The 14,091-nt window shown below is 46.8% G+C and overlaps 1 protein-coding gene across 4 annotated transcripts in view; it reads right to left on the bottom strand.

The window, feature by feature from the left end:
* LOC120315678 (transformation/transcription domain associated protein) overlaps positions 1 to 14,091 on the bottom strand; it is an 84,185-nt gene that overhangs the window by 48,242 nt on the left and 21,852 nt on the right. For 2 of the 4 annotated variants that reach the window (XM_039360429.1, XM_039360430.1), the window contains exons 27-42: positions 13,568 to 13,729; positions 13,271 to 13,367; positions 12,501 to 12,622; positions 11,212 to 11,382; positions 10,105 to 10,173; positions 8,766 to 8,819; positions 6,871 to 6,990; positions 6,334 to 6,453; positions 5,919 to 6,083; positions 5,132 to 5,313; positions 3,689 to 3,887; positions 3,342 to 3,470; positions 2,242 to 2,508; positions 1,760 to 1,966; positions 254 to 412; positions 24 to 158 (exon numbers count right to left, since the gene is read on the bottom strand). In XM_039360429.1, coding sequence (XP_039216363.1) covers positions 24 to 158; positions 254 to 412; positions 1,760 to 1,966; positions 2,242 to 2,508; positions 3,342 to 3,470; positions 3,689 to 3,887; positions 5,132 to 5,313; positions 5,919 to 6,083; positions 6,334 to 6,453; positions 6,871 to 6,990; positions 8,766 to 8,819; positions 10,105 to 10,173; positions 11,212 to 11,382; positions 12,501 to 12,622; positions 13,271 to 13,367; positions 13,568 to 13,729 — 2,358 coding nt within the window. The remainder of the gene's footprint in view (positions 1 to 23; positions 159 to 253; positions 413 to 1,759; positions 1,967 to 2,241; positions 2,509 to 3,341; positions 3,471 to 3,688; positions 3,888 to 5,131; positions 5,314 to 5,918; positions 6,084 to 6,333; positions 6,454 to 6,870; positions 6,991 to 8,765; positions 8,820 to 10,104; positions 10,174 to 11,211; positions 11,383 to 12,500; positions 12,623 to 13,270; positions 13,368 to 13,567; positions 13,730 to 14,091) is intronic. The other 2 variants (XM_039360431.1, XM_039360432.1) reach the window with 1 other exon arrangement.

Genomic DNA, 14,091 nt, shown 5'->3' with positions numbered 1-14,091 from the left:
GCCACAAAGCCCCAAATCCTTACTGCACTGATGGCCCCAGTCGCCGTTCGGAACCGCTTCACTTCCTGACCGGAATCCACCGACAGTCCCCTTTTCACCCCAGATGAAGCGGTACTCATGCCCTCGCCACTGGCCCCTGGGTCCATGTCTGAATCCGGCTTTTGGGGGGGGGGAGAGAAAGGGACAAAGGAGAGCTTAGGAATCGGAAATCACTCCAGTTAATTCCTTCCCCAATCCTCGCAGGGGGATTTACCTGCTGATCTTTGATTCGCTGCAGTTCCCACTTGATGATCACTTCGGCCAGGTCCACAGCCAGCTTCCTCTGCTCAATGGTCACGCTGGGGGTGAAGCCCAACCTCTGCATGGCGCTCACCATGTGCTGTACTAAGTGGTGTCTCACCGGGTAGTAAACCTGCAGAGGGGTGGCGCGCAAGAATTTCCGTGAAAAACGTGGCCCAAAACTGCTCCAAACTTATCTTCCTGGCCCTCGGCTAACGAAATCCGTTTTAAAATGATTAGATTAGATTAGATTAGATTAGATTAGATTAGATTAGATTAGATTAGATATTCTTTATTGTCATTTTTCGCTGTTGGGCACAACGGCACACGTTAAAAATGAAATTGAGTTGCTTGCTCTCCAAGTGTACACATACATAACACCCATTTAAACATACTACGTACAACATATGTATATACCAGGGGTAGGCAACCTTGGCTCTTTTATGACTCGTGGACCTCAACTCCCAGAATTCCTGAGCCAGCCATGCTGAGGGGAAAGGGAGAGATTTCCAAGCTCAGCCATGCTGGCTCAGGAATTCTGGGAGTTGAAGTCCACGAGTCATAAAAGAGCCATGGTTGCCTACCCCTGGTATAGACCTACACCCTTATATACAAGCAACATACAAGCAGGAGACCCTATACCATTTCAGACAGTCTTTTCTTAAAGAGAATGGACAATCGTTTGTCTGAAATGGTGTAGGGTCTCCTGCTTGAGCAGGGGGTTGGACTAGAAGACCTCCAAGACCCCTTCCAGCTCTGTTATTCTGTCATTCTACTGTTGTTCTGTTAAAACTGTGAAACAGGCAATGTTGTTATACAGTTACAACCGTGTTTTGGGGGAATGATAATGGTCTTTGGTCCCTATATGCCTCCCTGAGTGAATTCAAGCAGCTGCAAATACACCACACTTAGTCCTTTTCTTTGCACTAGGAAGACCACAGCATAATAAAGAAGAGAAAAAGAGCTTTCTGGTTTTGTATACTCCATTCAAAAAGCCTCCGGCCAACAAAGCATTTTCAGTTTATTTGTGACTCTCTGGAGCTCACTAATAGCATGAACCCTGGGATAGCGCAACCATCATTAATGTGAAGCAATTGCCCCACGTCTGAATTTTGATCACCTGACCGTGCTTCCGCAGTCGATAAGTGTGAAAAACGGTCGTAAGTCACTTTTTTTGATGCTGTTGTGTAACTTCGGTCGCTAAATGAACTTTTGTTAAGTGGAGGACCACCCGCAATTCGCCGGGTTGATCCATCCCACCAGTCACAACGGCTGGTGACCAACACTGAGGAAATTACTGGGAGAAATCCATCCTGTCTACACAAACGCAAACTCGTGCTCCGTTCACACATACACTTCTCCTAGCAAATGTACAGGCAGTCATTCAGTTCTTTACCAGTTTTAGTTTTTAATGCTCATCACGATCCGGGCACTTCGAGCGGCGTTCGCGGTTCCCACTTTGCCGTCACTGAGTTCCTACCTTGAAGTGCTGAACGATCAAGTGCAAGATATGGACCAGCTGAGGCACGGTGTGGCCTTCTTCCACGATGATCTTCCTGGTCCAGTGGGTCAACATCTGGTGGCCATCCTCCATGCGAGCAGGTACCGCAGGGGTCAAGATAGCCATGGCTTGTCTGACAATGATCCGAGCCTCCATGGCGTGGGCCTTCAAGAGACTGTGGAACACCTGGACAGAAGGGAAGGTGGACGTGACTGCAATGGGTGGGGATCTCAAATATGTAGCTTTTACATTAAAACAGAATGAAGGGTGGGAAGGCACCTCCGAGGTCATCTAATCCAACCCCCAGCTCAAGCAGGAAACCCTGTATCATTCGGAACAAAGGGCTGTTTTTAAAAACCGTCCTCGTTTACGGAAAGGAAAACAAAGCAAAAAGCAGGATTGGATAAACCCACAAGGGCTGCTTCCAAAGACGGGCAATCTCCCGTTTGCCCCAGATGTACCTGTAAGACAATCTTTTTGTGAATGGCGAACTTGGCAATGATGTGAGCAAGGAGCAGGTGCCCGCTGTATTTGCAGGCCGGGTCCACGCAGGCTTTGGAGAGCAAGCAGGGCCAAGCGAAGGTCATCAGGCGGCGGAGTTTGCTGTTCCGGTTCTTGTTGTTGTCGTGAATGTGGTGTGGGGCGTGTTCGACCAGCAAGGTGGCGAACTGGAGGAGGTAAATCCTGAGCGAATCCAACATGTCGGCTTGCTTTTCTGGGTCCAGAACCTGAATCGCCCAAAGGCGGGGAGAGAAATGTCAGAACCAGAATCAGAACAGAGCTGGAAGGGACCTTGGAGGTCATCTAGTCCAACCCCCTGCTCACGCAGGAGACCCTAAACCATTTCAAACAAGTGGCTGTCCAGTCTCTTCTTAAAAACCTCCAGGGATGGAGCAACCAGAACTTCTGGTGGCAAGCTGTTCCACTGGTTAACTGTCCTCACTGTTAGGAAAATTCTCCTTAATTCCAGGTTGCTTCTCTCCTTGATTATTTCCCATCCATTCTTTCTTGTCCTGCCCTCTGGAGCTTTGGAAAATAAGTTCACATCCCACTTCTTTGTAGTAGCCCTTCATATAATGAAACACTGTTATCATGTTACACACACACACACAGACAGAGAGAGAGAGAGTCCTTCATTTCTCTAGACTAGCCAGACCCAATTCCTGCAACCATTTTTCATATGTTTTAGTCTCCAGGCCTTTACTCATCTCAGTTGCTCTTCTCTGCACTTTCTCCAAAGTCTCATGTAACCAAAACTGGATGGTGACCAAAACTGGATGCAATATTCCAGGTGTGGCCCTACTAAGGTAAAGCAAGATACATAGATAGATGATAGAGATAAAAGATAGAAAAATAGATAGATAGATGATAGATGAGATAGATAGATGGATGGATGGATGGATGGATGGATGGATGGATAGATAGATAGATAGATAGACAGATAGATAGATAGATAGATAGATAGATAGATAGATAGATAGATAGATAGATAGACAGACAGACCAACCCATAGGTAGGTAGGTAGGTAGGGAGAGAGAGAGAGACAGACAGACAGACAGACCTTTGTTATGAACACGCTGGTGATACTCTCAGGGTTATCGCCTTCAGGATTGGGGGGGCCCAGAAGTTGCTCCCCTTCCCCCTTCTCAAAGCTGTACAGGAAAGCAGGATTCAGAATGTACTGCAGAACCTACCAGCCAAAGGAAAGACAAACAAAATATTTATAAAAACCTGAAGAGAGTCAATGACCTACAATATTAGGAAGACAAAGCCTATGTAGGTATCAAAGGCGCATGCAGATCCATCTTGAACTTCAGGCAGGAAACCTTATACCAGAGGTCTTCAAACTTGGCCCTTCTATGACTTGTGGACTTCAACTCCCAGAATTCCTCAGCTAGCGTGCCTCACCTTGGCCTTCAGCTCATCGCCGAAATTGAGGTCGCTGAAGTCGACGAAGCGGAAAAACAGCGCCCGCTTTTGGGCAATGGTGTAGTTTTTGGGGATGTCTTCCTCCATGTACTCCTTCAAGAAGGTCAAGTTGCAGAGGAACCGGCCCGTGAAGGCACGGAGAAGCTGGAACAGCAGCTCGATGTCGTTGTAATTTCTCCTAAGGATTAAGAGGGGAAAGCCAGACGTGAAAACACGCAAAGCACCACAGGCTTCCCTTGTGCGGAAAAGGCCTGTCTCGTTCATGAGGGGGAAGGAGGAAGGGGGGAGGAAGGGAAGGGAAGGGAAGAAAGGGAAAGGGAGGGGAAGGGAAAGGGAGGGGAAGGGAAAGGAAAATGGAAAGGGAAAGGAAAGGAAAGGGAAAGGGAAGAGAAGGAAAATGGAAAGGGAAAGGGAAAGGGGAGGGGAAGGGAAGGGAAGGGAAGGGAAGGAAAGGGAAAGGGAAGAGAAGGAAAAGGAAAAGGGAAAGGGAAGGGAAGGGAAGGGAAAAGGAAAGGGAAGGGAGGAAAAGGAAAGGGAAGGAAAAGGGGAGGGGAGGGGAAGGAAAAGGAAAGGGAAAGGGAAGGGAGGAAAGGGAAAGGGAAGGAAAAGGGGAGGGGAGGGGAAGGGAAGGGAAAGGGAAAGGGAAAAGGGAAGGGAAGGAAAGGAAAGGGAAGGAAAGGGAAGGAAAAGGGAAAGGGAAAGGGAAGGAAAAGGGAAAGGGAAAGGGAAGGAAAAGGGGAGGGGAGGGGAAGGGAAGGAAAAGGAAAGGGAAGGGAAAGGGGAAGGAAAGGAAAGGGAAGAGAAGGAAAATGGAAAGGGAAGGGAAGGAAAGGGAAAGGGAAGAGAAGGAAAAGGAAAGGGAAGGGAAGGGAGGAAAGGGAAGGGAAAGGGAAGGGGAAAAGGAAAGGGAAGGGAAAGGGAAGGAAAGGAAAGGGAAGAGAAGGAAAATGGAAAGGGAAAGGGAAGGAAAAGGGGAGGGGAAGGGAAGGGAAGGGGAAGGGAAGAGAAGGAAAAGGGAAAGGGAAGGGAAGGGAAAAGGAAAGGGAAGGGAAGGAAAAGGGGAGGGGAGGGGAAGGGAAGGGAAAGGGAAGGGGAAAAGGAAAGGGAAGGGAAAGGAAAGGAAAGGAAAGGGAAGAGAAGAGAAGGAAAAGGGGAGGGGAAGGGAAGGAAAAGGGGAGAGGAAAGGAAGGGAAAGGAAGGAAAGGGAAGGGAAAGGGAAGAGAAGGAAAAGGGAAAGGGAAGGGAAGGGAAAAGGAAAGGGAAGGGAAGGGAAGGAAAAGGGGAGGGGAGGGGAAGGGAAAGGGAAGGGGAAAAGGAAAGGGAAGGGAAAGGGAAAGGAAGGGAAAGGAAAGGGGAAGGAGAAGGGAAACCATGATCTGGAGGACTGAGAACCTCCACAGACATTCAACACAAGAGACGCACTTGCAATAATTCAACAAGCAGTAGGCCAGAAGTTTGGGCTCCTTCCAGTTGGTGGCCGCCATGTTCTCCTTCCGGTGCCTCTCTTGGAACGCGTCACTGACCCAGGCTCGCCTCAGCTGGCTCACCAAGGAATGCTGGTTTGCCAGCCAGCATTCATCATTCTTAACAATGATACTGATGATCTGTTGAAAACCAAGGACGGCCGGTATGTAAATTGCCTTCAGCAGGTGATTAGTTATTGTCCATTTAACGTTTCCTCTGCTAGAGTTCCAGGCAGGGCCATTTGCAAACTGGAGACTCTTGGAAAGTGGACCAAAACACAAAACACTTCAAGCCCCACAAGAGACGATGAGAGTTCGCGAAGGTGGCTGAATGGACCGCTTGGATTAAAGAAAAAAAAATTATAAGGATTTTGGTTTCTACCTGGAAACCACTTCTGGACTTTGTGTTTGAGGTGGAGGGGGGGGAGAAAAAATGAAACTTTGATTTTGGGTTTTACCAATTAGAAAGGTTTCCTTGTTCTAGAAATGGCTCGTTTATACTGTTGTATAAAAGTAAAAAAAAAAATGATGTTTGACGTTTTATTCTACTGCACGAGAGGGAGTCGGAACTCAACACGTGTGTATTTTTTTTCTTTTTTTTTCCCCTTCTGGGAATTCTGGGAGTTGAAGTCCCCAGGTCTTAAAGCTGCTAAGGCTGGAAAGCCCTGGTCCACAGCTAGCAAAGCCCCCGAAATCCAGATGGGTACCTTTTATTTAGCATCCTATGTTGAAGGGAACAACCGTACCTTAATAGCTTGAAACTGGAGGTCCAGCCGCATGGTGCTGGCGCTGGGGGAACCGGGCCGAACCGCTGTCTGGGTCCCTCCAGGTAAGAGCAACGTGATGAAACGGTTGGGATTTGCTGCCAGGACATCCCGTAAAGGCTTGGCGTCTTTGTGTTTTAAAAAACTCTGTGAAGATTTTTTTTTTTTTCGAAATGGAGAAAAAAATAATAAAAACTGCTTGGTGAGAAGAGCCATCCAACGTTTACGAACAAGGCCCAAAGCCTCCATGCTAAGCTGCAGTATAGCCTTGCTTTGCACCTCAAATTTTATTTTATTGAACACTGTTTGGTTGAAAACACAACCCTGAAGGCCAGCCCTAGGCTGGGATGGCGAAAGTCGTCTTTTTTTTTTTTTTTTAAAGCCAGCCGTGTCTTACCATGAACATCCTGCTCCACTGTGGATCATTTAAGGTCGCTTCCATCATAAAGAGCTCAACGGTCTGGGATGGATGGCGGGTCAGAAACTTTATCAGTGGTTCTCGGAAGGGGCTGCCAGCCTGCAGATTGCAGAGGAGAGGAGGTCCGTTCACAGGCGAGCAGGTGGAAAGCATGAGCAGCTGGATTTTTAAGAGGATGGATGGATGGATAGGGGAGGTAGGGAGGGAAGGAGGGAGGGAGGGAGGAAAGAAAGGAGGAAGGAAGGGGAGGAAGGAAGGAAGAAGGGGAGGGAGGGAGGAGGGAGGAAGGAAGGAGGAAGAAAGGAGAGGGAGGAAGGAGGGAGGGAGGGAGGAAGAAGGGGAGGGAGGGAAGAAGGGAGGGAAGGAGGGAGGAAGAAGGGGAGGGGAGGAAGGAGGGGGAGGGAGGGAGGGAGGGAGGGAGGGAAGAAGGAAGGAAGGAAGGAAGGAAGGAAGGAAGGAAGGAAGGAAGGAAGGAAGGAAGGAAGGAAGGAAGGAAGGAAGGAAGGAGTTATTTACCTCAATCAACATGGCCCGTTCTGTTTTCATCACCACTTCCAGCAGAGGTTTGACCAGCGTCTGTGGAGCAGCTGGGATCAGATGAAACAGGTTTATAATGGCTGAGCAAATCTTCATTTCCTGCAGACGAAACAGAAATATCAGCGAGCGCCCAGCAGCCATACACCCATAAACATACTTAACCCAGCGGCTGGCCCCAACGGAAGCTACAGCCCTGTTTCTACAGGGGATGATGGCTAGCAAGCCAGATCAAGGAGTTAAACCACGGTTCTTTACCCCAGGCCGTTTCAGAAGCTGCACTGGTTTGAGGAAAGGGGGTGTTTATCTACATCATTTGGTTATGTTTGGGTAGTAAAATCTTGTTTGTCTTTAATGGCATGACGGGAGAAGCACGGGAAATTATGAAACTCAGAAGTGACATCTCTTCAAAACGCAAAATCTGCACTGGGGCTGAAAATGGACTTGGACAGGATTAGATCGTAAAATTGTCTCTCTTTCTGGCCTTCAAGCCATCTTTCTCCAGCACTGTAGCTCAGCTATTCATGAGGACTAGCTACTTTAAAATCCATGGCATCTTGGTTGGGTCTCTTTTACAAGATGACTACTTTCTACTCATTTTTTTTTTTTTACACTGGATTGCAAAAAAACGCCCCAAAAAAGGTCTGGAGGGGGAAGAAGGAAAAAAAATGTATTAAATCTAGAAAAGTGGCTGCGTTCCCTGGACTTAAAGGGAAATGGGGACCTCCATTGTTTCTTTTCAGTTTGACATTAGCAACTCAAAATATTCAGAGATATATAAATATAAATACACACACACACACCCCAAATCCCCTAGTGAAAAATAAAGAACATGCTTAAAACCCCTTCTCCACACGGCAAGTGTTAACGCAAACCACTCTGTCACAGACGAGAAAACAAGAGGACAAATCACAGCACTGCACTCAAAGGCACAATGCACTCTGCCCCGACACGCAACAAAGACAGCTAACCAACCACAGCAAAGGTAACAATGAAACCCAAAAGGTAGAAAACAGAACAGGGAGAAGGGAGAAAGAGGAGAAAGAAGGAGAAACAGTGAAACCAAAAAGGTAGAAAAGGAGGAAGAGGAGAAAAGAGAGAAAGGAGAAGAAAGGAAGAGAAGAAAGGAGGAGGAGAAAGAGGAGAAGGAGAAAGAGGAGGAGGAGGAAGAGAAAGAAGGAGGAAGAGAATCACTGAAAGTTTTTAAATAGAGACTAGGACAGCCATTTGTCTGAAAGGGTATAGGGTTTCCTGCCTGAGCAGGGGGCTGGACTAGAAGACCTCCAAGGACCCTTCCAACTTTATTATTATTATTATTATGGATCATCGCACAGTCAGCCACATGTTCAGACTGGATTTGGCATTTCTGTCTACCTATCGAGTCCTTATAAGGACCTGGGATAGGCAGATGTGAATGTTCGATGGTATTATAGATATCATCGCAGGATGGAAGCAGTTCCTAGTAAGGCCGCCTTTTGCTATTGACTAATGGCAAATTTGTCAATGCTGATGGATATTATTATTATTATAAAAGGAGGAGGAGGAGGAGGAGGAGGAGGAGGAGGAGGAGGAGAAATCACCACTTCCTTGTGCCTCTACCATGAATTCTCACCTCTACCCCTTCCACGGCAGGCTGAGCCAAACACCAGAAGAGGAAAAGAAAAGAAAAAAACAAAAATTCACAGCATGAACAACAACAACAACAAAAAGGGAACACAAATGCCAAAACAAAACAAAACAAAAACAAAAAAAACAAAACGTGTATGTGCTGTTTGCTTTGGACTGCTGTCAGGAGAGAGAGAGAGAGAAAAAAAACCAACAAACCAAAAACTGATTTATTTTATTTTTTTAAAAAAAAGTAGGGATGGTGTTCTCACCTCAAACTGACCGAAGGGAGACAAGGAACCTTTCCTGCATTCTGCAATACTGTCCTAGGGATGGGAAAAGCAACTTTTTTTTTCTTTTTTGACCTTGGAACACACACACAGAATACACAAAGCTCCCCGTATTTCCAAAAAAAAAGAAAAAAAAAACCTAAAAAGCAGACCGGGTGGGCCTGAGCGGGGGGGGGGGGGGGAGGAGATGAGAGCTGGACAAGGCTGTGAAAAAGCAGAATTCCGACTCTCTGGGATGGTGACGGACTGTGTGGGGTGCAGAGGTCACAGCTGGAATCTCCCCTTCCGGGTGTTTGATGGAATAAATCAGGTTCTGGGGATTAGACACCCCCCAATCTGTTCATTCTCACATACACGCAAACACAGCATCATCGCCTTGCGGACCGTTTTCAGAAAAGCATCTGAATAAGGGAGAAAATGCCAATGGAGAGACGGGCCCTCTAGTGACGGTCAGCACCACTCAGATCAGGGGGCTCCCAACGTGGAAACTTTGAGACTTATGGACTTCAACTCCCAGAATTCCCCAAGCCAGCATTACCCAGCACAATCATCAGTATCCATCCTTCCTTCCTTCCTCCCTCTCTCCCTTCTAATTTTTCCTTCCTTCCTTCCTTCCTTCCTTCCTTCCTCCCTCCCCTAATTTTTCCTTCCTTCCCTCCTTCCTTCCTCCAATTTTCCTTCCTTCCTTCCTTCCTAATTTTTCCTTCCTTCCTTCCTCTCCCTAATTTTTCCTTCCTTCCTTTTCCTTCCTTCCTTCCTCCCTCTCTCCCTTCCTTCCTTCCTTCTTCCCTCCCTCTCTCTCTCTTCCTTTTCCTTCCTTCCTTCTTTCCTTCCTTCCTCCCTCCCTCCCTCTCTCTCTCTCTCTCCCTTCCTTCCTTCCTTCCCGTCATTGGTTCTCTGTATTTATCTCCAACGTCCCAGGAAGGATAACCTGGAACCCCTCCCAGAATGAAGCTGGGGGGGGGGAACTGAGCCAGTAATTCCCCCTGACGAAATTGCTAACAGAAACCAGGTGTTGTCCAGCCGCACTTTCCACTGCGCAGGCATCTCACACGTTGTTCACTCAGACAAAAAAGGGGCGCTCCTGTCACTTCAGCTTCAGCAGCAGCAGCTAATGTCCAACCAGCTGCCTCTCAATGCCTTGGAGGGGCTACAGCCTTATTATGAAAACAAAAAACAAAAAAACTTCCATCCTATGAAAAAACAGGTATTAAAAGGGACCCAGAATCAAATCCTGCCCATTCACACCCTGATTTCCCCCTCTGTTGTGAACGTCTCTGCTGTCGAGTTCAAAGCCCCCAAAACAGAATCTGCTACTTACATTTCCATCGCTCCTCTGCCCTCCTTTATGGGTAAGGACCACCACCTCCATCCATTTACGCAAGTGTTGCTGCAAAAGGATCAGAGGGAGATAGGTTACCTCTTGCCCTTCCTGAGTGGCAGGCGTATCTACCAATGAAAAATGAAGTTTAAGGGAGAGAAGGACGAGGGGGGAACATGATAGCCGTGTTCCAGTATCTCAGGGGCTGCCCCAAAGAAGAGGGAGCCAAGCTAGTCTCCAAAGCACCAGAAGGCAGGACAAGAAGCAACGGATGGAAACTAACCAAGGAGAGAAGCAACCTGGAACTAAGGAGAAACTTCCTGACAGTTAGAACAATTAACCAGTGGAACAACCTGCCTCCAGAAGCGGTGAATGCTCCAACACTGGAAGTTTTTAAGAAGAAACTGGACAGCCATTTGTCTGAAATGGTATAGGGTTTCCTGCCTGAGCAGGGGTTGGACTAGATGACTTCCAAGGTCCCTTTCAACTTTATTATTATTGTTGTTGTTATTATTATTAAAAAGTCACTCTACATTGATATATAAAGATTGCTAAAATAATTAGGATATGTATAAACTAAAAATTATTGGTAAATGTAAGAAAGTTATTTTTTATTTAATTGCTATAATAAGAATTGTATTAGTTGAAATGTGAGACAGTAAATACTAAGGGGAAAAGAGAGGAAATATTTAATGTCATAGTTTGAGACATATACTAAAGATATTTGTATGTTATTGAATTATCGATTAACTCAGTCGTCACGCTGCTTTTTAAATATTTAAATGTAAAACTAGAAAACCAATAAAACTTTTAACAACAAAAAAAAGTCACTCGGCGTGGATTGCCACAGGCCACTTTTTCCTCCCTCTTCCTAACGTTTTCCCGCAAATGCAGGATCCACTTCTTTCTTATCCATCCAGGGCTGATAAATTAATTCATTATGAAATAGATAAAAAGAAAAGGACGAGTAAACTAAAAGGGCACACTCAACGGATCGACAACAGATCTTCTATCATCGGTCTTCTGTCTTTCTACATAAACTGACATCCAACCAAGAATATGGTCAATTCCTCACCCGGAACTTCTGCCTTCCTGCCAGATTCTTACCATCATCTGGTCACAAAATTTGTCGTTAAAAGAGTTGGGGAAGAGCCTCGTCACCGACGTCAGCCTGTTCACCACATTGAGGGTGAGGCTCCGATAGTCTCCCAGCATCATCAGCAGCGGTCTCATGTGGGTGTGAATCTGGTCCACTTCGATGGTTGCGCCTTCCAAAAACTGCGAGGGGCCAAAAAGCAGGCAAGGATCAGGGAACGCCGAGAGAATGCAAATGCTTCCATTGTGCTACTGGACCACAATCCGAATAAGACCCTGACATTCCTGATATTATCACTGGGCCAATGTGTGACCTACAATACATACCTGGGCTTATTTTACCAGTCTAACCGGGTGTTTCTCCATCTTAGCAGCTTTAAGTTAGGTGGACTTCAAGCAGGGCACAACAACACAAGACGCTGTGTTTGTCAGATGGAGCTGACAGTCGGGGTTTGAGACCCGAGCTGTGCGCAACAGGGTGAGCTCCCATCCTTAGCTCCAGCTCCTGCTCATCTAGCAGTCTGAATGCATACAAATGTGAGTAGATAAATAGGTACTGTCAGCCGTTCAATGCGAGTAGATGAACAGGTACCGTCAGCAGTTCAAAAGCATGCAACTGCGAGTAAATAGGTAGTCAGCAGTTCAAAAGCATGCAACTGCAAGTAGATAAATAGGTACCCTCAGCAGTTCGAAAGCATGCAACTGCGAGTAGATAAATAGGTACCACTTCAGTGGGAAGGTAACAACATTCAACGAGCCTTTGGCGTATAGCAGGCATGGCAAAATGCCGGCCCAAAATGCCAGATGGGTCACGCCAACACCACGCCCCCCCCCCCATTGCAAGCAATGGGGAAAAAGTCCCAATATATCATGCGACGTCATGTGACATCGTGAATTTGACATGCCTGGCGTATAGCCATGCTGGCCACATGACTATGGAAAACTGTCTTCGGACAACACTGGCTCCTTCGGCCAAGAAATGGAATGAGCACTACACCTTAAGAGTCACACATGCCTGGACAGGGAAACCTTTACCTTTGGACTTCAACTCCCAGAATTCGCCAGCCAGCCAGAAAGATTCCGGGCTAGAGGATTCTGGGAGTTGAAATCTACACAGCTTACTGGCTGGGGAATTCTGTGAGTTGAAGATGGTAAATGCGGCCTGGAGAAACCACTTCCGCCAAGATCTCGAGAGAAACTTCACTGGTTTCAACTGCCATCTGCTCTCTCACAGCTTCCGGTCTTGAGGAAAAAAAAGAAAGGAGACCAAGAGGAAAGAGTGTCCTTTCCCCATCACAAACCTTCCTCATGCAGGCCTCGCCAGCTTCCTGAAGCTCATTGTTGGTCGAATTGAGGGCTTTGAAGAGAGCGCCGATGATCTTCTCTCGAGACTGGGGCAAGTAGTTGCAGGCAGCCAAGGCGTCTGCGTGAAATCAAACAAAGCAAGTCCCCATCTGAAGCGGGAATTCAAACAGTCCTAAAACGAGGCTCTTCTGGTGGACTATTCTGCTACATCAAGGGTCCCCAACCCCCGGGCTCTGGCCTGGTACCAGATTGTAGCCTGTTCAGAACTGGGCCACAGAAGTGATGGGCAACTGGGTGCATGCACGCACAGGCATGAAGCTGCATTTGCAAAAGGGGGGCACACGCACGCACAAAACTATCCCCTTTCCCCACCACCGCCACCTCTGCCAGTCCGGACTGGTGCATTATTGTGCACCGATCACATTACCTACTTTGGTAGTGAAACGTCTCCAAGAAAGCAATTAAGTTCAGGGAGTAGCAAGGACGCCTCATTGCTAGTAATTTTGACTAGGAATTCTGGAAATTGTATGCCAAGTTCAGGGGAAGCCACTGAGCCAACGAATGCCATTTTTTTTCTTCAACACAGCTCCCTTTAAGCTTGGAACTGGCTCCCTTTAAGCCAGGGGGTCTTCAAACGTGGCCCTTTTCTGACTTGTGGACTTCAACTCCCAGAATTCCTCATCCAGGCAGAAAAGGGCCAAGTTTGAAGACCTCTGGTTTAGGCAGTAAACCTCTCCCAGCTATCTTCAATTCTTGATCAACTTACTCAGCGCTGCAATTCGAAGGGGCACCAAAGATGGCAGACTCTTATAACAGGGCAATTTCATTAAGGCACAATCTTCAGCCTCACACAGATTCAGCAGCTGAAAGTTCAAAGAGAAGAAAAGTTGTCTGAAATGGTATAGGGTTTCCTGCCTGAGCAGGGGGTTGGATTAGATGACCTCCAAGGTCCCTTCCAACATTATTATTATTATTATTATTATTATTATTATTATTATTATCCACAGCGCTGCTGATTTACAGGGCTCAAATTTTACAAAACGGTCTGAAAAGTGGCAAATACCTCTGTATAAAATACTTTGTGCTCTACCACGTTGAGGTCCATGGTGAAAAGCCGAGGTTGTAGAGTAGTGCAAAATGTGTTCCCTTCCATCAAACCGATCTGGGCGTTTGCCGGCTGATGTCGGAGCAAATGCTTTTTGGGAGGAACCATATCCTGGAGTACCTAGAAGACAGGGAGGTCTATCAAGAACATGATCTTTATTGACTTGATCCCACCACTATCGTCATGGCGATTTCCCCATCTGGCCCACAATCCAGGTTCAGCCCTCGGAGAACAAAACTTGTAGCATTACATCTGAAGGGACAATCAATTTGGAAAAGGTCTCTAAAAGCAAAGAACCATCCTAGCATCTTAGAATCTTCTCAACTTGGAAACCTCTCTTTCCCCTCAGCATGGCTGACTCAGGAATTCCAGAAGTTGAAGCCCACGAGTCATAAAAGAGCCAAGGTTGCCTACCCCTGCTCTAGCTCAATCAATCTCATAACAATTGTCTGACACCTTATTGGATAATGTGACCTGCACTA

The sequence above is a fragment of the Crotalus tigris genome, unplaced genomic scaffold, assembly GCF_016545835.1.
Source record: "Crotalus tigris isolate CLP2741 ecotype Arizona unplaced genomic scaffold, ASM1654583v1 scf7180000019173.45859301935:6455823, whole genome shotgun sequence".
NCBI classification, from domain to species: domain Eukaryota; kingdom Metazoa; phylum Chordata; class Lepidosauria; order Squamata; family Viperidae; genus Crotalus; species Crotalus tigris.
This window is presented reverse-complemented; position numbering and strand designations above follow the sequence as displayed.